Raw genomic sequence first — 27,883 nt, forward strand, 5'->3', positions numbered from 1 at the left:
TCTAGATAACACTTATCCCTTATAAAAATACATTTACAGAAATGATCAATTAATATCTCTGTTAATACAACATAACACTTAAGAGTATTACTGCAATAACAATAATTTAAAGGTCAAAATTTTGTAGAGAGAACAATAGTGCGCTTTCATCACAATCATCATATTTCCTTTTAACATAAGCTATTTCTTATCATGTGCAATATTTCGGCATATACTGTAGAAAAAACAAAGATAATTCAGCCAGAATGAAGATTGTAAGATGACAGAAATGTAACTTGCACTAATCATAAAAGCATGATTTATGAGGTGACTTGTAAACATCAAATTCGTGAATGAATATCTCTCTTGACTAACGTCAAATATTATTAGCTTTTCCACAATTTCAAAAGCAGAACATGGAAATAACAAAAACAAAAGTAAAAGCTAGAAATTATATCAACATAAGTCAAATATTTTTAATGTTAGCGTTACACTGTATAAAAAATATATATATATACTATATTAAAATGGGTCTTCAAGAGCTAGAGTGAAATTATGGGTATAGTCATATTCAATAGTAGGAATGATTGCCTGCATAAATTTAAGAAAAATTATGAGGTACAGATGAACTCCGAGCTCTCCGCCACCCTCCAAAACAGTTTCACATATCTTTTTCATTGTTTCTGCATGCCTGTGGATTGAAAAATAATAATTAGTACCGTGTATCAGTACAACAATATTATGCATAAATGAAATAAACATTAGTAAATTACTTTAGTGAGAGGGGAGATATAAGGATCCAGGCTTTCATCTCAGTCTTCTGCTTTGCAAATTCAAGGAGTCTAAAAAAAGCAGCTACAAATGTAAGAGTGCAGTAAAAGTGTCAAAAGTACCCAGTAGTAGGTTGGCCAAGACACTAGCCACCCATTGAGATACTACCTCTAGAGAGTTATGGGGCCCTTTGACTGGCCAGACAGTACTAAATTGGATCCTTCTCTCTGGTTACAGTTCACTTTCCCTTTGCCTACACAATGTACAAGGAATAGTCTGGCCTATTCTTTACCTTTTTCTCTGTCTGCATACCCTGACAAAACTGAGATTACCAAACAATTCTTCTTCACCAAAGGGGTTAACTACTGCACTGTAATTGTTCAGTGGCTGTTTTCCTCTTGGTAAGGGTAGAAGAGACTCTTTAGCTATGGTAAGCAGCTATTCTAGGAGAAGGACACTCCAAAATCAAACCATAGTTCTCTAGTCTTGGGTAGTGCCATAGCTTCGGTACAATGGTCTACCACTGTCTTGGGTTAGAGATCTCTTGCCTGAGGGTAAACTCAGGCACACTATTCTATCTAATTTCTCTTTCCCTTGTTTTGTTCAAGTTTTTATAGTTTATATATGAAACATGACAAATTTGAAGATAATTTGTATTTTTCCCTAATTAATACAAACTTGGAGTTATTTATGTGGATTATCTTTCAGCAAAGCTGTAAGGTACCCATTAAACTTTAATTGCGAGGAGGCAACGCTGCCTAACCACTTGAGCGGGTAGGCTGGGGGTCGCTAGGGGGTACCCAGCCACCTCTATATATACTCTCACAGCAGTGAGAGAAGTCACTTTTGATTGCAGGCAGGACTTCTGTGGGACAGGTGATGGCACTCTAATTCATATAAATAACTCCAGGATTGTATTAGTTAGGGAAAACTAGAAATTATCTCAGAATTTATCATTTGTTCCCATCCTACAAACCTTACATTATTTATGTGGATGTCTCACTCTTAGGTGGGTGGAAGTCCTAGTTCTGGCATGGACATTGACCCAGTTTTACCTAGTACAGTATATGACTGTGGTCTAGGGAAACCTTTGACACCTCGTTCAAATACACAAAGTGGGTGAAACAGCGGGCTGCGCAAAGCAATGTGATAGAGGTTGTTGTCTTGCATGAACACCTTCTAAGTTCATATAGGAAATAAGAGGTATCACATTGCTTCCCTCGCAAAAAGCAATGGGGATGTGGACAGTATATAAATTTATAACTTATACTAGGCTACAAATGGGAAGTGATAATTACCTGCAGAGGGACCCATGATGCTGTATCCCAAGGGAGGGGAAGATGAAGAAAGGAAAACCAGACATTCTCTCATTCATCAAGGATTCTGAGGTATCTTAAACCACTTGTTGAGTAGCCACCACAGGCCCGATAGTGATCGCATCGAGTCTCCTGTGTGTCATGTCTTTTAAATAATGGGCTGTGAAGGTGGTCTGTCTTTTCCACACACCCGCTTGAAGTACTTGCAACACGGAGAAGTTGCGTTTGAATAACAGGGAAGTGCTGATTCCCCTGACATCATGAGAACTAGGTTGACGAGCCTGAGGAGGATCGAGAGCCAAGGCTCTTTTGGTTACTTGGTGGATTCAGGAGGAAACTATGATCTTGGTGATCCTCCTCTTTACTCTCCCTGAGCTAACAAACAGAGGTATTAGTCGGGGCCGTGTTGCTGTCGTGCGTTTAAGATAGTATCTCAAACTCCTCACTGGGCATAGTAACAACTGATCTGGGTCATTCATTACAGAACGAAGACTCGCAATCTGAAAGGGCCCGAATCTATGGTCCAGCACCCCCGGATTTTGAGTCTTGGCTATAAACTACGGGACGAAGCCGAGTATCACTTCCCCCCATCCCGGAAGACAGGCTAGGAATACCAGCTCCCGGCAGTAACCTTGAAACATGAGTAAAGGAAGGTGCTGCATATAATTGTGATATTTTTGCTTTATTTTTTGCATCTTTTGTCATATGATACCCCATAAGATAGCTAAGCAAAAACAGAAAGGCCAATAATAAAATTACTCCCATGTCATCCTCTCGACTTTCGAACAAAATGTCTACTATTTCTGTAGTCCCTTCTGGCTTCAGCTGACAGAGTTATTTGTAATGAACGAAAAAGGCCTAAATATGCAAGAAAGGAGATTTTGCATATAAATTGGAGGAAGAAAATTTAGGTTAAATTTTAGTAGACTCGCCCATCTATTTTGTTGTAATTTATATTTTTCACGGGTAAAACATATGAAAACTAACTACAGTGGAACCTCTACACAAGAACGTATCTAAATCCAAATTTTCCAACACCCGAAGTAAAATTCGAGCAATTTTTCGACTCTACATTTTATTTCGACACACGAAGTAAGCAATTTTCGTCGTACCGGTTGTATCCAAATTTTTCGACACGCGAAGTACAATTCTAACACGTTCCTACTCTACATCCGAAGTAAACAATACAGTACTCGTACGCGTAGATGGTACTCATAGCGCCGGATGTATTCTTTATTTCCGCTGATAGAAGGCAGCACTTCGACCTCGGAGGGACCCTCAATTAGCGTGGCTTGGGTCATTCCTCTGTTCTCATCAGCTTCGTGTGGTTGTGCCCAGTGCGTTCTGCTATTAACTGTATTTTAATCGTGATTTCTTATGTTCATCCTTTTACGGTTTTCAACGTAAATCATGGATCCTAAAAGGCTTAGTTTCGCAAGTGGTAGTGGTAGTGGTGAGAAAAGGAAGAAGGAAATGCTTTCTTTAGAAGTAAAGCGAAAAATTCTTGAAAAGCATGAGCGTGGCATCCGCGTGAGTGAACTTGCAAAAGAATATGGCCGAAATACGTCGACGATCTTGACAATCTTGAAACAGAAAGAAGCCATTAAAGCAGTGAAACCTTCTAAGGGGATCACCATCATTTCAAAATGTCGTAGCCCTGTCATAGAAGAGATGGAACGACTTCTGCTAATCTGGATCAAGGACAGAGAGATTGTTGGCGACACCATCACCGAAACTATCATCTGCGAGAAGGCGCACGCCATCTTCACTGACTTGAAAGAGGCGAGCTCTGGAGGTGATGCTGGGGAGAGTTCAACCGAACGTTCCTCAGACAATTTCAAGGCATCTCGTGGCTGGTTTGAAAGATTTAAGAAACGGTCCGGGATTCATTCAGTTGTTCGCCAGGGAGAGGCTGCTAGTGCGGACACAAAGGCTGCCGCTGACTTTGTGAAGAGCTTTGAAAGGACCGTGCAGGAAGACGGCTACGTAGTACGTAGAGCAGCAGGTGTTCAATTGTGATGAAACCGGGCTGTTTTGGAAGAAAATGCCCAGTTGAACCTACATCACTGCCGAAGAGAAGAAATTGCCTGGGCATAAACCAATGAAGGATCGGTTGACTCTTGCCCCCTGTGCCAACACTAGCGGGGACTTTAAAGTCAAGCCCTTACTGGTTTACCATTCGGAGAACCCTAGGGCCTTAAAGGCACAGAATGTGGATAAGGACCAGCTTCATGTTTTCTGGCGATCCAACTCGAAGGCCTGGGTCACTACAGAGGAGCTCAAGGAACTCCATGCTATGTCTGAGCACATGAGTGATGACGAGGAAGGGATCGAGGAGGTAGAGCATGTGTTAGGTTCGGCGCAAATAAAAGAGGTGTTAGGAAAATATCAAGACGTGGTCGACTTCATCGACAAATAACATCCAAAAAAATTCCAGGTTTGTCGTGTAGTTGCGCAGTTCGATGATGTTTGCCTAACTCATTTTCAAAACATTCTGAAAAGCCGTACCAAGTAACTTTCTATCGATAGCTTCTTTAAAAAAAACTACGAAGCGAACTCGTGATGAAGAGGAAGGAAGCGGTTCAAAGAAAACGGCAAAGAGTGAAGAGAAAAAAATTCAATCAATTTTAAGTGTAGAGAGTGAAATTAAAATTAATCATCAAAAAGAAAAAAAGAAAATGTGAAAAGAAATATAAAATATAAAAATAAAAAAAAATAAATAAGCTAAATTAGGTTAAAGTTCACTTAGTGTAAGTTAGAATAAGTTAGAATAAGTGTACGTTTATCGTAGTCAACCTCTCCACCTCCTCGCCGCCCGTCCATCTCCTCTCTGCGTAGCAAGACCGACACCTGCGCTGGACTTTCTAAGGTAAAGTGACGCTAAAAACCCGTTTCTTATTTATTTTTTCTTTATAATTATTCTTTTTTACATGTCTATTATCTAATTTAGAGTGCATATTGTCATGTGTAGTAATTTATTAAGGAGTTATCATAGGTTTTTGGGCTCAACCACAGATTAATCCTATTTCAATGTATTCTTATGGGAAAATTCGTTTCTACATCCGAACATTTTCTACACCCGAAGTCAGTTGTGGAACGGATTAAATTCGTATGCAGAGGTACCACTGTACTTATCAATACCTTATTCACGCAAAAACATGTGAGAAGGTTTTAATATAAAGACCAGCTACCAACATAAACACCAGGTGGGTGGGAATGGAATGGGTACCAGCAACTCTTCTACAAGTTCACTACACAATACAACTTTTTCTTTATTTTAACTATTTTCACTTTTTACAAGTTGCATAAAGTACGAAACATAAGTTACCCACAAAAAATTAAGTAGAACATAGAGGAAAACATATGTTAAAAAATGAAATTTGTAATATCTAATCTTTAACAGTAATTTTCTCGAAACATGGTTTTTTAACTTTGAAGCTATACAACTCAGCTATTTATAAAAATAAAACGGTTCTGTAAAGAACAGAATACTACTAATGGATGTACAGTATAAAAAATCTGGGTACAGTAATATGGAATTTTTAATTTTTTTTTTCATAATTTCATGTGACAAATTTTCCAAAATTTTGAGCTCGTTTTTTTTAAAAGTGTAATAGAAAAATTAAGCTTGATTTTTTAGAAAATATTTTGATAATTTTTTCTATTTAATGCAAATAATTAGGCATTTCAGTTTGAATTTGATATACCATATAGTTTTATACTTTTATTGTTTTTTTTTCTTCAAAAAATTGATGTAACTCAAAAAAGCTAAAAAGCTATGGTGATAAAATTGGTGAGAAGCTTTATACTCAAGTACTTGATATGTGTAGCAAATTTCATTTTATTCCAAGCATAAATACTATAACCCTCAGATTGTCCCCTTAAGGAGCTCAATTGCCGAGAGGGAGGCCATCAGAGAGGAGAGGGTTTGAGCCTAACGAAGGAGGGGACATGGTGGAATGTGGTTTCCCTTTGATCTCATAGTGCTTCCTTTGTAGGACAAAACGAAGTGGTAGAGACCAGGAGGAAAATCCTGCCCTCAAGGAACTAGAAGTTCTGGGTATCAGAGCGTTAGCCTCCCTTTTGGCGGCCATTAAGCCTTAAGACCAGGGGAAAGCTGCACAAGTTCTGGGAGGCTTCTGGTTCTGAAATATTTTGTCAAGAACCATGTCCTGACCCTCCTCGGTGGTGGTACCAGGAGTAGACAGCCTACTGATGGCCCTCATAAAATAGAGGACCTGCCAAAAGGTGTGCTCCAACTTGCGTCTCTCTTGCTCAGAATGAAAGTTTGGACTAGCCATCTTTGGAAGATTTTCATCATCGGTATGCAAAGGGTCATCCACTTCCAGGCTCACCTCCAGAGCTTAGGGTAGATCAGGGTCGTCAACGGTATTGATAGAGAGACCCACCACAGGGGACCTTTTCTGTGCCTCAGCCATACGAGCTTCCCTTGCCGCAACGTTCTTGGTGTCTTTCAACTCTCTTTGCACAGGAAGGGGGAATTTGCGAGGGATTCGAGACACCAGCAGCCACTGAGGCTTTGGCAGTAGCAGCTGAAGGCTCTTCCTCCGGAGGAGGTAAAGAAATCGGACGCTGGTCCGGAGGCACCACCTCAATTTCTTGAGGGTTGAAGGTATGGACAGCTACCTCCCTGGGCGAGCCTATGTCCCTACTCGTCTTAGGGTGGATGATGTCAGCGTGAGGTGGTGTTACGCCTCTCATCCTTCTCTTCTACCTCTTAGCCATGGTTTCCCTTACATTAACCAGAGTAAAAGGCAGAATGGCCACGTAAGAGTTAGAAGAAGGAGGGCCCTTGGCCCGAGATCGAGATGAAGGTGATCTCTGTGCCTTGTCCGACGTTGGTCTCCTTCTAGGGTCTAGACTCCCAAGAGACAAACTTGAAGAGGTCTCTTAAGGAATCCTAGGGGTAGCTCTGATTGGAGCAGTCGGAGATTGTGGGGGTGGAGGCCACACCCAGGGACCTCTGTAGGGTGGAGAGGAAGGTGTTCACCCATGCATGAAGCTCAAAACCTCTAAGCAAGCCATGGGGTTCCCTTGAAGATCCAGGAGGTGAACGTCCCCTAGGGGGAGCTCTAGAGGGAGCCTGCGTCAACGCAGGAGAGTCTCAGCGGCAGAGGAACATGTTCCTTTGATGTATGAAAAGGACAATGCGGGATAATAGGGACATTAGCGAACCAATTTGGAGGCTCCTTAAAATCCTCTGGAAAGAGTATCGGCCTTCCGCTGAAGGTGTTACTGACACATCTGCTTGTGAATTGCTCCCGGAAATCAGTGACTAGCGTGCAAAATTGCGAGTTTCGCGAAACAACGGGCACGATTCATGAGCAGAAGTACTCGCAATGGGAGCACTAGGAGCTACACTGGAAGCGGAAGGTCTAATACATTCCTGCTGCAGCGAAGCACCTTCGTCTGACGAAGTAGGTAGAGAGGGGCTCCGAGTATGGGCAACCCTAAGTGTTGGAGAATGCGTCACATCGCAAGGTGTTTCTGAGCATCGCATAGCCAAACGCTTTGCCAAAACACCCCAGGGGTTAAATGCACTGGAGGTTTAGCTGGACGCCTGTCTGAGGGACGGTCAGTCTCATGATCAGGTTCGGTCCGAGGTTATTTAGGAGAAGGATTGGTTGAGGGGCTATGCGCTGATGGACTGCATGAACGCCTACCTCTATCTCTAGACGAGGAACATCTAGACCTTGATCGTGAACGAGAGCGTCCAGCTCTCGTTCGTGAACGGTGTAAGCGTCATGAATGCCTAGCTCACGTATGTGAGCGTCAGCCTTGCGAATGTGAACGTCATTCTCGTGAATGGAGCCCTCGCGAGCGTGAACGCTATCCTCGTGAACGAGAACGTCGTCCTTCTGATCTAGATCATAGAGATCTGGAACGCGAGCGTCTGGACCTGGGTCTAGTAGACTGAGATACTAGTGATCATGCAGAGTGCAATTGTGAGACTTCTCCTCGTGAAGAGGAATGCCTCTGAGGAGAACATTGAGACCGAAGGTCTCATGAACATGAAGCTCTAGAGCAAGAACGCCTTCCAGAAAAAGAGCGTTCGGATCCTAATGACCTACGACCCAGATGATCTTCCGATCGTCGCAAACGACAATCAGGAGAAGAGTGTCCCAAAGGACGAGGAGATGGCGAGGCTCGTCCTTTTGCACTGCTGGTGGGAGGAGCGCTGGTCTCAGGAAGATCATCAGCTGCAACCGCCGGGTTCCTGTGGGAAGAAACAGAAGGTTGGAGGTTACAGGATGACGAGGTCCCAGGATGGCGAGTAGGGTCGTTGGCAGCAGGAGGCCGTTAGAGGGGCAAACATGAGCGATCATCTCGTCCAGGCGTGGAAGGTCCAGAAGAGGGCGACAGATGGACTTCACGCACCTCCAAAGCATGAGATGTTGAAGGCTCTGGAGAAGGGTCTTTCCTGGTACTGCGCTGAAGGAGACGCAGAAGTTCTTCCTTCGAAGGGGTCCAGAAACCCCCAAGGTTGGCCACACCTGCAACACATCTGAAAGGGAGAATGGCTCCCCGGCAGGTGGAGGTGAAGTTGCTCCTCTAAGGGGAAGCAACTACCGCCCCAGTACCCCGGGGTTACCAAGGAATTAGTCGGTCTGCACTCATGCTCAACCGTCCCCCTGAAGAGCGTGAGCGAGAAGGCGCTTTTGAAAGAGATTTGGGGGTGCGAGAGGATGAACACGCTTTCCTCATCCGTACGGGAGAAAGATCGCACTTGGCTTTCTTCTTTCTGCGCCGCTAAAATTTCTCCCATTGGGAGGCAGGCTACTCCCTACACTTTGTGCAGGCCGAACCCTGCTTGCAACGATACCCTCTATACGAAGGACACAGAGAGTGCGGGTCGGTATCCATCGATGACATGAAGGTACCGCACACAGCACCCTTGGGCCCAGGAAAAGTCCGCATGAGGGCGATCCGAAGAAATCATGCACACCTGATAAGAAAAAGCAATTAAAGATGTCCAATGACAGCCTTGGAAGTTGAGAGAGGAGACGTCCCCTCTGTACCAAGCCAAAAGAAAAAGTGACAGCTCACAACTGTGAGAGTATATATAGAGGTGGCTGGGTAACCCCCACCCTCCCTGCTCAAGCGGTTAGGCAGGGTTGCCACCTCGTACTTTAAGTCTAATGGCTACCTTCCACCTTCGCGAAAGATAATCCAAATAAATAACGGAAGGTTTGTTAGTATGGGAACAAATAAAAATACTCAGAATCAGGAAAAGTTTTCAGACCAAAATATAAATCTGTATTAAAAACAGTACAGTACATTCATAAAATATATGTTGGATGGTTAAAATAGTGCCACACTCACTATACTTGGTGACAGTTTCATGAGATGGGCATATTAAAAAGGATTTTCAAGAGCTCTGTCTATAAATCCATTTTTGATGACCAATTGGAGCTCCTAGATTGGTTCTTGATAAACTGGTGAATATGAAATTGTTTGAATTAGAATAACAGAGAATAGCTTGCAAAAATAGTAAAGAAAAGGGAAGGTCAGAATAAGAGGTCTCATGTTTGCATGATGTCGAGGTCACATTAAGATGTGATATAAAGGACATTACAATACTGCTGAGTAGTGTAACACCATTTAAGTATTCAAGAACTAAGTTCCAATGACTACTGATATTTTTTTGTAACTTATAATTAGGGTATAAAAACTTACTCAAAAACTTAATTATCAAAGAGTGGAGTATGACATTACACAGGAGCAACCATTACCTGCAAGGATGAACTGATGCTACAGGAGGACCAGTTAAATTTGGATGGGTTTCCATTGTAACCGTCTTATTTGCATGATCCTGGCTAAAGTCTTCATACATCTCCTCTACAGAAAGGGGTTGGCGATTCTGTAAGAAAGAAAATTCAATCAACAGTTTTGGTTTCTCTCCCAAAAATAACTTTCCATAATTATGTTATTTTCCTTAGTAAAATAAATTTTTGAATATACTTACCCGATGATCATATAGCTGTCAGCTCTGCTGCCCGACAGAAAAAACCTACGGGCGGAATACGCCAGCGATCGCTATACAGGTGGGGGTGTACATCAACAGCGCCATCTGTCAAGTAGGTACTCAAGTACTCGATGTCAACAAGAACCAATTTTCTCCTCTGTCCACTGGGTCTCTATTGGGGAGGAAGGGTGGGTCCTTTAATTTATGATCGGGTAAGTATATTCAAAAATTTATTTTACTAAGGAAAATAACATTTTTCAATATTAAACTTACCCGATGATCATATAGCTGATTCACACCCAGGGGGGTGGGTAGAGACCAGCATTACATGTTGACATTATGAGCTAAGTATTCCGTATTTCATTTTAGCAGTTATTCAAAATAACAAGCATAAAATAAATAAGTACCTGGTAAGGAAGACGACTTGAACAATTACTCTGCCTTTTTAAGTACGTCTTCCTTACTGAGCCTCGCGATCCTCATAGGATGCTGAGCGACTCCTAGGAGCTGAAGTATGAAGGGTTGCAATCCATACTAAAGGTCCTCATCAAAACCTCTAATCTAGGCGCTTCTCAAGAAATGATTTTGACCACCCGCCAAATCAAGTAGGATGCGAAAGGCTTCTTAGCCTTCCGGACAACCCAAAAATATTTCAAGAGAAAGATTAAAAAGGTTCTGGAATTAGGGAATTGTAGTGGTGGAGCCCCCACCACTACTGCACTCGTTGCTACGAATGGTCCCAGAGTGTAGCAGTTCTCGTAAAGAGACTGGACATTCTTAAGATAAAAAGACGCGAACACTGATTTGCTATTCCAATAGGTTGCGTCGAATATACTTTGCAGAGATCTATTTTGTTTAAAGGCCACGGAAGTTGCGACAGCTCTAACTTCGTGTGTCCTTACCTTCAGCCAAGCTTGGTCTTCCTCATTCAGAAGGGAATGAGCTTCTCGTATGAACAGTCTGATAAAATAGGATAAAGAATTCTCTGACATAGGCAAAGATGGATTCTTAACTGAACACCATAAAGCTTCAGACGGGCCTCGTAAAGGTTTTTAAAAATAGAACTTAAGAGCTCTTACAGGACATAATACTCTTTCTAGTTCATTTCCAACCATACGATAAGTTTGGAATATCGAACGATATTGGTCAAGGCCGAGAAGGCAGCTCGTGTTTGGCTAGAAAACCAAGTTGTAGAACATGTAGCCGTTTCGGATGAGAATCCGATGTTCTTGCTGAAGGCATGAATCTCACTGACTCTTTTAGCTGTGGTTAAGCATATCAGGAAAAGAGTCTTAAAGGTGAGATTTTTCAGGGAGGCTGATTGAAGCGGTTCGAACCTGTCTGACATAAGGAATCTTAGAACCACGTCTAAATTCCAACCAGGTGTAACCAAACGACGCTCCTTCGTGGTCTCAAAAGACTTAAGGAGGTCCTGTAGATCTTTATTGTTGGAAAGATCTAAGCCTCTGTGACGGAAGACTGATGCCAACATGCTACTGTAACCCTTGATAGTGGGAGCTGAAAGAGATCGTTCTTTCCTCAGATATAAGAGGAAGTCAGCTATTTGAGTTACAGAGGTACTGGTCGAGGATACGGATACTGACTTGCACCAGTTTCGGAAGATTTCCCACTTCGATTGGTAGACTCTAAGGGTGGATGTTCTCCTTGCTCAAGCAATCGCTCTGGTTGCCTCCTTCGAAAAACCTCTAGTTCTCGAGAGTCTTTCGATAGTCTGAAGGCAGTCAGACGAAGAGCGTGGAGGCCTTGGAGTACCTTCTTTACGCGTGGCAGACGTAGCAGGTCCACCCTTAGGGGAAGTGTTCTGGGAACGTCTACTAGCCATCGAAGTACCTCGGTGAGTTATTCTCTCGCAGGCCAGAGGGAAGCAACTAGCGTCAACTTTGTCCCTTCGTGAGAGGCGAACTTCTGCAGTACCTTGTTGACAATCTTGAACGGAGGGAATGCATATAGATCTAGATGTGACCAATCTAGTAGAAAGGCATCTATATGAACTACTGCTGGGTCCGGGATAGGTGAGCAAAGTATTGGGAGCCTCTTGGTCATCGAGGTTGCGAAGAGATCTATGGTTGGCTGGCCCCAGGTGGCCCAAAGTCTCTTGCATACATCCTTGTGGAGGGTCCAATATGTTGGAATTATTTGTCCCTTCCTACTGAAACAATCTGCTATGACATTCAAGTTGCCTTGGATGAACCTCGTTACTAGTGAAAAGTCTAGACCTGTTGAACAGGAGAGGAGGTCTCTTGCGAACTCGTACCATGTCAGAGAGTAGGTCCCTCCTTGCTTGGAGATGTACGTCAAAGCAGGGTGTTGTCCGTGTTCACCTCCACCACTTTGCCTTGAAGGAGAGACCTGAAGCTTTTCCAGGTCAGACGTACTGCCAGTAGCTTCTTGCAGTTGAAATGCATTGTCCTTTGACTCGAGTTCCATAATCCCGAGCATTCCCTACCGCCTAATGTTGCACCCCAGCCTACGTCCGATGCGTCCGAGAAGAGAACGTGGTTGGGAGTCTGAACAGTCAGGGGAAGACCCTTTCAAAGGTTGATAAAGTCCTTTCACCAAGTCAGACCAGACTTTATCTTTCCGGAAACCGGGATCGAGACCGCTTCTAGCGTCTTGTCCTTTTCCAGTGAAAAGCTAGATGATACAGAAGAGGACGGAGGTGTAGTCTTCCAAGTGACACAAATTGAACCACGGATGACAGTGTCCTAACCAGACTCATCCACAGCCTGACAGGGCAGTGTTCCTTCTTCAGCATCTTCTGGATGGAAAACAGGGCTGGGGGTTGATCGTCTTGTTCAGCAATGTCCTCATCAGAGGGTTCCTCATCCGAAACTGATGAGGAAACGGCAACGGAGTGGGCAACGTCTGACTCGCTGAATCCGGTCGCACTGGTGGATGCGTGACGGAGCCGGACGCAAGATCATGGTACTGCTGCACAGTCTGTGAACTGTCAACCATGGGGACGCGAGGAAGTACAGCGTCAACCCGAAACTGTCTAGACTGTCTGGGTTGTGCAGTCAACCCCCAACCGGGTTGCTGAGGTTGCCGCACTGCGTCACAACAAGTCACCTCTGCTGGTTATTGAACGTCTTCCTAGTGACACACTGAACGTCCACAACCACCTCCGAGAGTCGCTTAACGTCAACGTGCGACTGGCAACCCACACTGGGTCGCACCGGTGGAGGAACCACCTCAACTGGCGGACGTGAGTAGGATACCTCAGCGTCAACAGGGCGTACAACCAACCGGTAGGAAGGTTGTTGGCTAGAAGGTTCTTCTCCGTAAAAAATCCTCTATCAAGGACACAAGCTTGGACTGCATGTCTTGCAACAAAGCCCATTAGGGTCTATGGGAGCAGGTGTGGCAACAGACGGGGTTAGCGACCGAAGCGGAACCATTTACCATCCCTGGAAGCCTTGTTATGCTTTAATTAAAGTCCATAGGAGGCTAAGCAGCTTAAGGCTCCTCTCCAAATGACAGAGTCCTCAAAGGAATATCAGAAGGAGGGAGAACAGCACTTTCTCATCTACAGGAACCATGTCCGAGAAAAGCTAGGTTATCTCAGTGAGGGTCTCACTGGTGCATAAGCAGCAGACCAGAAGGCAACGTTATGTAACTGCTTGACAGTCTGTGAACTGTCAAAAACTGAACTGTCAACCACAACAGGTGCGTGAGGACATACAGCACTGGTGCATTAGTAACAGACCAGAAGGCAACGTCATGTAACTGCTTGACAGTCTGTGAGCTGGCAACAACCAAAGCTGTGTGGGGAAGCCTCAACTCCTGACTGACTAGTCTGCTGCGGGCGAGTGGCGGTAACCACAGTGGGTTGCGGAGGCTGACACACCGTGTCAAAACACGGCAGCTTGTGGTAGCTCACGCACGGCAACGGAGTGCTCCGTGTGTCTGTGGGAGTCAGCATGCGTCTGGCAGGGTCGACTGCGCATGGGTGGAGGAGCTCTCACAACAAGAATGTGGGAGCAGGCAGCCATGCTGGGCGCACAACCGTGGCAGGTTGTAGGCAAACGGGTGCATCGTCAACCTTCTCCGCAGTCGGAGTGTGGGAGCAGGCAACAACCAAAGCGGAGTGGTGGTGCGTGGTGGGGACTGCCGTGGGTTGCGGAAACTAACGCATCGCGTCAAAACACGGCAGCTTGACTCCACCTTCCCACTGCTGATGCGGTAGCTCACGCATGTTAACGGAGGGTGCCGCACGTCGGCTAACATTAACATGCGTCTGGCAGGGTCGATTGTGCATCGGAGGTGGAGCTCTCCGCAGCCGGAGTGTGGGAGCAGGCAGCCTCAGCGTGAGCTGGGCGCACAACCGTGGCAGGTTGTAGGCTAACGAGAGCAGTGTCAACCTTCTCCGCACGAAACTCCTGCATAACCGCAGCTAACTGAGTCTGCATAGACTGCAGTAAAGACCACTTAGGGTCTACAAAAAACGGCAACAGACGGAGCTACTGTACTGTCCGTTGTGACTGAGGGTCTAAAACAGTTGGTGCGGCAACAGACGGAGTTACTGCCTGTTGCGGTACCACCTTGCCTCTCTTGGGAGGAGTGCAGTCGTCGGATGACTGCAGCGAGTCCGAACTGACCCAGTGGCTACACCTAGGCCGTTGGACTTGCGCGGAAGGGACCGACTTGCACTTAAAAAGCTGCAAGATGCGGTCCATGGTTTCTTACGAGAAACCTCTTCCGCAGACGAGGAATAAATGGGCTCTCTCGTCTTTGTGTGGGTGGGGCGATCTCACGTCGGCTAACGTGGGTAGATACGGCCGAAACCACGGAGGGAAAAACGTCTGTTCGTCGATCAAGGCCTGTGGAACCCATAAGTCGTTCGACATTACTTCTCCCCTGGGCTTGGGAGCTTGTAAGAGGTCCCGGACTAGGTGAACAACTGGCACGAACAGACGAACCCTCGGACGCAACACTGTAACACTTTGCGCATATCACTTTATCACTTTTGATTTTCTGTTTGCACTTATTTCACTGAAATCGAAACTTTAACTGATTTCTACCTGAAACACGCAATCCTATCCTTCATTAAAAGGTAGTAATTGCGAAAACAGTTTTACAATGCAACAGAAAAACATAAAAAAAAAAAAAAAAAAAAAGATAAAGAATTCAGTGGCTGGAAAAGAGACTAAACACTAGATCAAATAAACTACGTTTACAATCTCTCACCGCATAAAGCCTGGGAACAAGAATAAAACCCTAGAAACGTTTTACCTTCTTCCCCTACAGCGACTAGGGAGAAGAGTAAAAAACGAGAACAACGTTACCCGCTTGAACGAAACGTTTATTCTCCTCTCTCTCCCTCCGTCTCTATCTCTCTCTCTCTTCTCTCTTGATTTAGCACCTGAGAGAAGAGCCCAATTATATATCGTTAAAACATGTTATTTGCTAAAGGAAAAAACTGAAAGGTTTCCCAAATAAAAAGTTCCTTTATTTAGAATTTAAACCATTTAAGCTAAGAAAGAATGAACGAAACGCTAGAATCGGTTTACTCTTACTGCAACGTGAAACCGTGATACACTCTCTCTCTATCGTAACGATAGAGCGCATGTTGAACGTTCTGAACGTCAACAACTGCGGAGACTAAAAAACTAAACGTTAGTTCATCTTTGAAAACAGTACGAGACTATCAAAGAAATTCTTTCATAAAACATTAAAATTAAAAAAGTATTAAATTCTTAAAAGGTTAAATACGATATAACGGGCTCAATGTTAATTAACTTCGGTTCCAAGTAAGGACCGCCTACTATTAGGAAAGGTCGCATATAAACAAACATAAAAATTAATTTTTATAAGTTTATAATAAATGGAAAGTTAATCGAAGAGGCCTATAAAGGCGGAGAGATATAAAATAAATAGATCTATAACTTGTTAAGCAAAATTACCAAAAACCTAAACACACTTCCGTCTAAGGGAAGGGTCGGCCATTTAAAAGTGAAAGAGAGTCCATACTCTCTTCGTCACCATAATTAAATCTATCCAAAACGAGTTCAAGTTTTGAAATGAAGATAAAACCCCTGCATAGCGAAAGCTCAAAACTGGAATAGTGTACTTCACCAAATCGTTGTGAAAACAAATCCAGTTAGGGACGGCGTATTTAGTAGGTCTTGCCATTGGCACGACAGAGAGAAAATTGGTTCTTGTTGACATCGAGTACTTGAGTACCTACTTGACAGATGGCGCTGTTGATGTACACCCCCACCTGTATAGCGATCGCTGGCGTATTCCGCCCGTAGGTTTTTTCTGTCGGGCAGCAGAGCTGACAGCTATATGATCATCGGGTAAGTTTAATATTGAAAAACCTATTTTGTGTGTTTTGGCACATCAACCAAAGTTTTAATTCAAGACGAATTCACTACTTACTGAGAATGTTCACCTTTACTTTAAGATTACAGAACAAGACTGTGTAAGTTCAACAAGGGGAAAGGAAGGAAACTAGTTTCCTTTACGACAACAATCTTTTTTCAACAAATACAGAAATTAAAGCATAATTTCATGTTTATACAAAACAGAAAAATTATCTGAAAAGGCCAAAATGCTATTGAAATGGGATTAATCACAGCCTCTTAGCTTTTTTATTTTCAAAATAATGTATCCCATCTGTTGATTATACAGAATTTGAATAATTCATTACTTCTATACTGACCTGGCATTCATATGGCTTCCTTTTAGTAGCTGGTTAAATGTAGACATCTACCCTAAATTCTAAAGATTTACAATTTCCATTTTAATAGTATTGCCCCTCTAGTGGAGTACATGTTGTGATTACAGTATATGATGTGTATGGCAATAAGAATGCTTGGGTATCCTATCATCTCATTGTCTTTTCAGTCTTTAAGTTGAAACATGTTCAGTGGGAAAGAGGTTTGTTAGGAAAACCAGGCGAGTGTAGAAATAGATCCGATCAAAATTCCACTTACTTTTATGAACCTCCCCTGGTGTTTATGTGGCTGAATCACACATTCAGATGGAGATGGGATAGAGAAGGAAAGAGATAGGAAATCTAACTACGTATATCAATTATTTGACTCACTGTAAGGTGGTTAGTCTCTCATACTTTCATGCCAATCCAGGAATAGAAACCTTTTATTGCTAAAAAAATACCCAAGAATAAAAAAATGCAATATCACTACACAACTATTGTTTTTCATACTAGTGCTACAGGATGCAACATCCTACAATTTCTCATTGAAAAACTCAATCCCTTAACTTGAAAAAAAATAAAAAGTTCAATTATAAGAATAACTTCTATTTATACTACATCCCCAGCAGCTACCACCAAACAGAATGCCCAGTAACTCTTATATAAGAGCAACCTCACATTCTTTGAGAGAGGATGTTTTGGAATCCTAACTCCACAAAATAAATTAGGAACCTTTCCCATAGTGTTTTCAGTCTTGCCTAAATAAAACTTAACCACTCCTATAGGACAAAGAAACCTAATATCTGACCCTTTTCTTTAAGGAAGAAATGAGGAAAAATTGGGGAAGACTTTTGTCTTGAAATAATTTGACCCTGGAAGGTGGATAAAGAGACAAAATAATTTTCTCAATAATAAATATCAAATTGTTTGAAAGACCCTGTAGCTCACTAATATATTTAGCAGAGGCCAAAGCTATGAGGAAAAATGTCTTAGCAGTCAGATCTTTTAAAACAAAGATCTTCCAAAGGTTCAAAACAAGAACTCCTTAATACTGTAATTTCTAAATTCCAATTAACCTTAAGAGACAACCAGAGGATTCTCAATTGCAAAGGACCTCATACATCCACGATAATAACAGAAGCAAATAAAGTTTCTTCAAAATACTTATGGATTGAACTACAGCATAACCCTAGTAGAAATAAACAATATCCTTTAAAAAAATAGGAAATACAAAAACCTAACAATATCATCCAAACAATTTCTAGTTACTGAAACATTCCTGGACCTACACCAAGCAAAATATATACTTCACCGTCTTTGATACACATTATTGGTAGACTAACTTTTGGAACCAAATACTGTACAGTAAAGACAATCCAGAGGACCTGGCAAAACTTTTTCTCTGAAAATATGGTGGACATTCTCTATGATTAGATGTAGTACATAGGGTTTGGGTGAACTGACCTCGAAATTGATAGTCTGAGAAGATTGGACGTGTAAAGCAATCTCTTTGGACAACAGAGGCCCCAGATCTGGATATTCATTCATCATGGCATTAATATATAAGCAATTAAGGATATAAATAACTACATCAATATGAGTCCCAATACTTTTAGTTGCAGCCTCTCGACTAACTCCCCTTCACTCACTTTTGGGACTTGGTAGGTTAGTAGCGGTGCAGCAGTCACATGAAGTGATGTTGGCACTTTGGAATTAATAACATATTATTCAAAGGTAACATTCATAGGAATAATTAGAGCTACACAATATAAATCTAGCATCTGATCTTATTTCCAAGCATTTATAAGCAGAATTCACTTACCTCATCATAACCTGTAAGCCAAAGACGTGGAGTCTGATAATATTTATCGTAGGTAATATGAAGATCATATGTACGAGTTTGGAGAATCTCTCCACCCTGGCCAGTACTTCCTCCACCAGGACTAGAGGCTGCTGCTGGTATGACTCTTGAAGACTTCACAGCACTCTACCAGGATATGAAAAGAATAAAAAAAAAAAAAAAATGCATAAGCCCATGAAATGACTTCGATGTTTGTTCAACCTAAAATGTATATTCCATGTTTTATTCAGTTAAAAAAGCAAATTCCAAGTGCTTTTAAAAGTTAAACTAGCATATTTGAATTATTACTTGCAATATCTCTGGCCAGGGACAAAAAAATGATCTTTATTTGATTTGGCAATCACTGCTGGCATTAACATAGTCTTTCATGGGCTTGAGACTGAAAAGGACCTTTTCTTCAAGAGTAATGGTCCTTCTGGCAGGGTTGTTTTGATTTAAATAAAATTATTTAAATGAATTCAAACCAGAGTAAAAAAAATCATGATTTAAATCCAAACAAAAGATACTGACAAAAATTACCTTAGAAAAGGGAAATCTTCCAAAACTAGTTACTATTTATAAGTATTGCAACAAATGAACAAAGTCTTGGTTAATAGTTATAATAATATTTCTGGTAAACTTAGTGTTCTTAAGTATTGAAGTTGCTGTTACAATTATACAAATGATAAAGGTCTTGATTTTTTTTGACAGCATTAACAGGAATTAAAATTTTTGTTGCTAGTATGGCACACACATGGAGAAGTCCTTAAGATGTTTCTAGTTTTATTTCTTACTGTGTACTGGATGTTTAAGTAAAACTGCTGTATATTTGCATTGTTGTTTGACTGTGGTTTTGCTTATTTTTCTCTGTATTTATGTACTACTTACTATAACTTGTCCCCGCCAATTTCATCATTAGTCTGAATTTTGGTTTATAAGAAAAAACCTCATCTTGAGTAATGTATAATAAACTATGGTTTCATTTAACATAAATCAAGTTCAATAACAGAAAATACCTTTAATAAGACTGAAACAAATAGTCAGCAGCAGCAAATAGGTATTATTGAAAACAGAAATAATTAAAATCAAGAAAATTGATTTAAATCATAAAAAAAAAATTTAAATAAAAAAAAATATTTCTTTTAAATCATGATATTTTTCAACACTGCCTCCTGGGCATCATCTTCCAGAACAGACCATTCTCATCAAAAGTGAACATACTCTGCAGTATGAAAGACTCATCCACAAACGTTTCAATCTCTACAATGAATGCTACTGCTGCCTTGACATCAGAGCTCACACACTCACCATGTTACACAACACTATGGATGCTAGTTTTTCTCTTGAAATTTTAAAACCAGTCACAGCTCTGCTTGAAAGTTTATTTTTCTATGTTTTGTGAAATACCTGGCTCGTTAATAAGGTCCCCTTTGCTTTTCACAAATATATTCTCAGTAATCTTATCTCCTGCTAACTACCTCTCAATAATTCAGATGAGAAGTAACATTTTTATGTTATTAAGAGCATATGGCCATTACTTCGTTCGTGTCAGCATCCCTTTAGCAATATCAATTGCTCTGATTTCATATTTTTTTTTTTAGAATTGCACAAATTGTCGATATTGTACAATTGTATATTTTTGCCAGGTCTGCAACATGTGTTCCCTATTCATACTTCTCGATAATTTATTTTTCCCCTCTACTGTAATCATCTTCTTACCATCTTTCTTAATCATCTTGGGGCCACTGTCTGGATGTTGTACTATACTGAACTGTTACAGTTAACTTGACAGTGAACAAGAAGGATCACAATTCAATGAAAAAACACAGTCACAACCCTACAAAGAACAGTTCTAAAGACACTTGCACTATACTACTATACATATAAATGGGGCTGCTTTGAGTACTGCTCGGAGAATGGAATAGCTAAGGTATCAGCATGGTGGAAAGGTATGAGCATAGGCCAACGAAAATAGCATACAAATCATGAGAACATTGCCTGGATGGTGTACGGCACCGCACGACTGCTTTCTGTGCATTGCTTGATAGTTTCATTAGTACCGTAATAGTCCACAAAATAAGAGCATACAGAGGGAAATAATTGCTCGCAGACTGATATAATGTTTGTAAAGTGATATAATACTGTATTTGTAGACCAATTTGAATATTTATGCTTGCATACTGATTTTCTTGTAAAATGAGATACAGTACTATCAAACAGTATATATATATATATATATATATATATATATATATATATATATATATATATATATATATATATATATATATATATATATATATATATATATATATATATATATATATAATATATGTATACTGTATATTTTATATATGTATACTGTATATTTTATATATATATATTATATATATATATATATATATATATATATATATATATATATATATATATATATATATATATATATATATATATATATATATATATATATACTGTATATATACTGTATATTTTAAATATATATATATATATATATATATATATATATATATATATATATATATATATATATATATATATATATATATATATATATATATATATGCCTTGGTATATGTATGTATGTATATATATCCATCCATCCATATACCAAGGCACTTCCCCCAATTTTGGGGGGTAGCCGACACCAACAATGAAACAAAACAAAAAGGGGACCTCTACTTTCTATGTTCCTTCAGCCTAATCAGGGACTCAACCGAGTTCAGCTGGTACTGCTAGGGTGCCACAGCCCACCCTCCCACATTATCCACCACAAATGAAGCTTCATAATGCTGAGTCCCCTACTGCTGCTACCTCCGCGGTCATCTAAGGCATCGGAGGCAGCAGTAGGGCCTACCGGAACTGCGTCACAATCGCTCGCCATTCATTCCTATTTCTACCACGCTCTCTTGCCTCTCTCACATCCATCTTCCTATCACCCAGAGCTTCCTTCACTCCATCCATCCACCCAAACCTTGGCCTTCCTTTTGTACTTCTCCCATCAACTCTTGCATTTATTACCTTCTTTAGCAGACAGCCATTTTCCATTCTCTCAACATGGCCAAACCACCTCAATACATTCATATCCACTCTAGCTGCTAACTCATTTCTTACACCCGTTCTCACCCTCACCACTTCGTTCCTAACCCTATCTACTCGAGATAAACCAGCCATACTCCTTAGACACTTCATCTCAAACACATTCAATTTCTGTCTCTCCGTCACTTTCATTCCCCACAACTCCAATCCATACATCACAGTTGGTACAATCACTTTCTCATATAGAACTCTTTTTACATTCATGCCTAACCCACTATTTTTTAATACTCCCTTAACTGCCCCCAACACTTTGCAACCTTCATTCACTCTCTGACGTACATCTGCTTCCACTCCACTATTTGCTGCAACAACAGACCCCAAGTACTTGAACTGATCCACCTCCTCAAGTAACTCTCCATTCAACATGACATTCAACCTTGCACCACCTTCCCTTCTCGTACATCTCATAACCTTACTCTTACCCACATTAACTCTCAACTTCCTTCTCTCACACACACTTCCAAATTCTGTCACTAATCGGCTAAGCTTCTCTTCTGTGTCTGCAACCAGTACAGTATCATCCGCAAACAACAACTGATTTACCTCCCATTCATGGTCATTCTCGTCTACCAGTTTTAATCCTCGTCCAAGCACTCGAGCATTGACCTCTCTCAATATATATATATATATATATATATATATATATATATATATATATATATATATATATATATATATATATATATATATATATATATATATATATATATATATATATATATTATATATATATATATATATATTATATATATATATATATATATATATATATATATATATATATATATATATATATATATATATATATATATATATGTATATTTGTACATTATAGACTAGATTCTGGGTTAGCATAGCCTAATATTAACATTGGGGCTGTGGATTTGGTTCACTATAAGAGCCCAATCTGGCCAAATTGGGGCAGGCAAGCTATCAATAGCAACAGTAACAGATTATTCATAATTTTGTTGCAACCCCCTTGAACCAATCAGTGTGTTTAATTGATAATTTACTGTATCCAGGAACACAACTAAAAATAGTAAAATATAGAAACTTACAGGATCCTCCTCCTCTAACATTCCAGACTTTTCAAAAGCTTCCATATCTGCTGCCTCTTCATCATCATCTTCGTCATCCTCATCGTCATCGTTAGTACTATCAACATTACTAGCACAAGTAGTTTTCTGTAAACATATGATACAATACAATAAACAAGACTTCATTAAGAAATATATTCAAGTAATAATTGAGATTTCTTAACAACAGTTTAGATGGTAGATGATGACTATGGAAAATTTAAATCAGTTTGATAGATTAAAATGCTTAAAATTATTTATATTCCAATCCTAGCAATTTCTATATTTTCTATCACCTCTAATTAGTTGCCACATTAAAGTACAGCATTTGAGCCTGAGAAAATTTCCAATGGGATATTACAAAAATTTACTTAACCATTTGACCACCAACCTACCACCATAAGATTTGGCATTCAAGCCACAAACCCTTTTTCAGGAACATTTTACTCAATCTCATCTTTCCACAAAAACTATTAAAGATAAGACTTTACAGCTTTTTTTATTGCATAGCTTAATAAATTTAATTTCCAATGATGCACAACTTTATACAGTATATTGTATTGTATTTTGTGAAACTTCAACACAGTAAGGGTAAATAATAAAAAAATAAAAATGGTAATAACTGGAAGCAAAATGAGCCCAACGGTGCCGATAGGAGTAGAAATATCAGGGTGTAGAAAAAGTTCAATGGCAGTAAAAGGGTTAATGAGTTGGAGCTGAAGCCAGTATTAATCTCTATTTTCATTTAGCTGCCATGTAAGCAATACAGAACTGAGAACTTCATGAATAAGTCTGGTTTAATTAGAAAATAACTAATGTTTAAATTTATTAAAAGAGTTATATCTCTAACTAAAAGCAAACCCAACTAGGCTATTGTATAACCTATATTGCGTAGATTTCAAAACACCTTTCTCAATTGACCAGGATAAAGGCTCCACTAAGATATTTAGCTTGCAAAAAGGAGAATATCAACTATTGTATTCCTATAGGCTAGTGAGCCTGACATTGAAGCCTGGAATTAACCACACTGAAGAACACACCTAAAGCAAGTGTAACTATGTTGTTATCCTGGAAGATCTTTAGTGTTTACGTATGGAATAATACTGAACCTTGTCTAAACATTAAAAAGTGTGATGTTAAGCAATAATTCCCCCCTTCAACAGTACAGGAGGCTCATTTAAAATCCTTACATGAGGATTTGAGTATGAGTATCGAACTTGCTGGTGAGGTATAGCAGCTGCACCTGTGGGCTACCTCTACATCTCAATCTGAAGAAGTGTCCTGGGATGGGCTATAGAAAGGGATAAACGAATCTAAAACCCTTTTCATAGCCCTCTGCTTGGAGGAGACTATTCAGGAGAAGACCTAGCCTGTGAATGGAAAAGGTGTCCCTTGAGTGGAGCAGGAAGTTGCTTCGGACTTTGCACTTCCTCCGCCAGCATATGTAACTCAGAACGAGTGAGTGTGCCATTGTCAGTTCCCTGAGGAGCAAGACCGATGGCGAGCTCTGGGTTGGCCGCAAGCGGCCTTCTGGAAGATGATGATGATGGTGTAGGCAACGGTGCTGAGACAGGTCAGGACACTACAGACTACACTTGTGCGAAACCTTCGGAATCTCTAATAGGGAGACCGAGGTCAAACCTCCGAGGAAGCCGGTGTACACTTCCTCTGTGCCCTAGCTGAATCAGTTCCAGGAGACCTTCCTTCGACAGGAGACCAGCTATCCCTAAGGAAGGCCACAGATGAAGCAAATCATCCCTGAGGAGGAGGGAAGTGCCATTTTGCCAACGGAAGTGGCAGAACCCTCTGGTATTAAGGGTTGTCCGGGCGTCATAGGGTAACCGCTTCTACTCGACTGTTCCCTCTGGGAGCCTGATCGAGCAGAAGCTTTGGACAGAGATTGAGAAGACAAAGAAGAAAGTTGAGGTTTCTTCGCCCTCGAAGATGACCCCGAAGGAGACGAATCCCTCTTAGACTTCTTTCGTCGTCCACCAAACTTCTCCCACTGGGAGGATGACCACTACCAAGATTTTGCGTAGGTACCTTCCCATATACAACTGTGTTCTCTGCAGGCCAGGCACAGGGCAGGAGGGTCGGTCTCGACAGGAGACATGAAGGTGCCGCATTTGTACCCTTCAGGTCCAGAACAAGAATGCATGCCAACCTAAAACAGGAACACTCACACCAGAAAAAAAGAAAAACCAAAAAAAGATTAGTCCAAGGCTAGCCAAAAGGTTAAGCGGTAAAGAGAGACTACATCAGTTCTAAACTGAGCCAAAAGCAAAAGTGACGAGTGAACAGGTGTGTGCGTGTGTGAGTAGGGTAGCAGTACTACCCCCTACCCACCTGCTAACAGGTGGTGTGGTAGTTATACCTAGCTAAATGTCTTATGGCTACTTTTCCAGCTTATAAACCACCGCTCACTAGCGGTGGGGTAGTAATATTTCGCTAAAAGTCATGGTTAGTTTTTCAACTTTGCTGAAAGTATATTCCCTAATAAAGAGCATAAGGGTTTGTATTTAGTGACAGAAAAAACATAAATCAAGACAGACAATTCAAGACCATGTATCTACATCGTAGTCAAAATAATCTGATCACACCATCTGGATACGGAGGAGATCAGCATACACCTAATCTGTGCCTAATAAGAGTTGGGGCATTAGTAAAACCAACAAGCTTGTTAGTTGTTTGATGTAAAAATTCCTTCTTGAGTTTTCTAGAGGTAACACTTAAAAGCTTTTAACCCCTTGAAATCCATAAGAAGTATTGTATGCTATGACCATTTATTAATTCTAAATCCCTATAGCCCTAAAAAACATTCTTTTTCCTGTATTTTTCATTATTTCTATCATGTAGATATACAGTATAAGATCTTTATAAAACAAGTAAAACTATATATATATGGAGAGCAAATTTATCCAGCTTCATTATTCGATAGAAAATATATATATATATAAATATTTTTTAAATTCTCAGCCCAAATAGTTTTTGTATCAAGATAAGATAAGTAAAACGTCCCCAAAATGAGCCTAGGACTTGGATGAGAAATGAATTTGAGAAGAGATTTGGGGTATAAGTAGAATAAAGAAGCTTGTTAGATGCATAAATGAATTCCTTGATTTATCAATGGTTAGCCCGTAAATGCTTTTATTACCATCAAAAGTGTTACTACACTAAAAGATTACAATAGAAAATAATTCAAACAAAATTCATAATCCTCAACGACAATTTAAGAAGTGAATCTTACCTTATCTTCCAAAGTCATATCTGTTACCTTATCTTCTAACATCGTTGGATCTGTAAAGTGATGAGTATCAACCCAACCACCATCAGGATCGCCATCTGTCTCCAAGACAAGTTCCAGTTCACTTCGATATTCCATCTGGCAAGAAAAAGAAAGAAGTGTTTAACAAGAGAAAATGAATACAGTATTCTCAATAAAAACTACATGAGAAAACAATCAGGAAATTATACAGAATTACAGTTAGGATGTGAATAGCAAAAGATGAGATTAACTAATAAACTTGAAAGTATAATGCTCACTTCCAAACAAATTCTGTAGGGCTGGTTAATTGTAAAAGAGAGATTGAGGATGGAAAATATGTATAGTATATAGTATAATCTTACAGACATATCTACTGCACAGTCTTTACTAATGTAATATTTTTATTGAATTACCACCACTAATACATCTTATATAAAACTCCCTTGATGTTCATATTGCTTTTACTCAAAGCTGTGTTGACACCTACCCCAAATTACAAATTTCCCTTAATCTTTTCTTTCAAAACGCCACCAGCTCTGGGAACCCCCACGGCATCTTACATTAAATAACTTAGGTTTTTTCAGGGCTAGCTTACTAGTGATTCTGTTCTGTTGACATTATGGGACTAGCAAATTCTTTACTAAGGAATGGAGAATGAGTTGTCATGGGAGTTTTTAACTATCACTGTAACAATCTTGCCCACCAAATACAACTTCTATCATCCAGCCAATGGACCACTGGTAATTTTCAAATTTAAGAAACTATACTAAAGCCCTTTTACAAAGGTATTTCATCGTTACCTCTGAGCTCTAATACCCAGCTAGCACTCAAAGAGTTTTGGAAGCACCAATTCAACATTTTATATGCATAGCATTTATAATTCTGGTTTTAACTTTTTATTAGAAATTTACTTCTGAAAAACATCCTGTCTGTCTTCTTCAATTGAACAAACCAAAATTGGTAGATTAATGAAGTCCAAAGATTTTTGGTGACCTGTCTATTCTAAAGAAACTTAAATATTTTATTCTGCAATGTTCTGTTATTCTGAAATGACTCATCTAACATTGCTAGAAAAAAGCTTGTATATCAAATTGCTTATACCTAATCTGCATATTATTTGGCAGAACAATAAACCCTTTATGAACAGTACATACAATTTTTCATGATTCTGATCGTTTACATTCATACATCTTCCATGCTATGGTACTGGTTCAAATAGCATGCTATATACAATTTTCCATAATCCTGATCCTAGTTTGCATTCAAATCTCCCCTATGTTATACCATCCACAATGTTGTGACAGGTAAGAATTTAATTCGATTATTCTGTTATCCTTATCAAGGATCAATATTATCTAATATTTTATAGTTCATTACAGCTGTGACCAAATTGTGTAAGTATCTACCTAATATTACATTCAAATAAGTGGAACTTCAGAGATTCAAACTAGGTACTAATTTTTTTTACTGTAGAGCAGATTGAAGGAAGTTGTTTCATTTGTTTATTTTTTGCTTAATTATGTAACTTTATAAATTGTCTTAAATCATATGATTGGTTATAGTTTATACTCTTCTGCACAGGGCTGCTCTCCTTATTGGGACCCTTGCCCTTATAACTTTTCCCTTCTCCAATCAAGTGTTCCAACCTGGCTTGTAGTAATGATAATAATCATACACTACCAATAATAATAATAATAGTAATAATAATAATAGTAATAATAATAATAATAATAATAATAATAATAATAATAATAATAATAATAACAATAAGTGTTTATATCTTAAAGCACAGAATTTCAATAATGCTTAAACATCTGGTGATCAAGCCATGATGAAATTGCTGTTAG

The 27,883-nt window shown here is 40.0% G+C and overlaps 1 protein-coding gene across 2 annotated transcripts in view; it reads right to left on the bottom strand.

Annotated features, from left to right (window-relative positions):
• Positions 1–27,883, bottom strand: part of Atg3 (Autophagy-related protein 3) — a 325,399-nt gene that overhangs the window by 402 nt on the left and 297,114 nt on the right. For both annotated transcript variants that reach the window (XM_068363692.1, XM_068363691.1), the window contains exons 3-7: positions 26,019–26,153; positions 22,754–22,879; positions 18,558–18,722; positions 9,821–9,948; positions 1–670 (exon numbers count right to left, since the gene is read on the bottom strand). The exon at positions 1–670 is cut by the window's left edge and continues 402 nt beyond it. In XM_068363692.1, coding sequence (XP_068219793.1) covers positions 502–670; positions 9,821–9,948; positions 18,558–18,722; positions 22,754–22,879; positions 26,019–26,153 — 723 coding nt within the window. In that variant the 3' untranslated portion in view covers positions 1–501. The remainder of the gene's footprint in view (positions 671–9,820; positions 9,949–18,557; positions 18,723–22,753; positions 22,880–26,018; positions 26,154–27,883) is intronic.

This window comes from Palaemon carinicauda, chromosome 40 (assembly GCF_036898095.1).
Source record: "Palaemon carinicauda isolate YSFRI2023 chromosome 40, ASM3689809v2, whole genome shotgun sequence".
Lineage (NCBI taxonomy): Eukaryota > Metazoa > Arthropoda > Malacostraca > Decapoda > Palaemonidae > Palaemon > Palaemon carinicauda.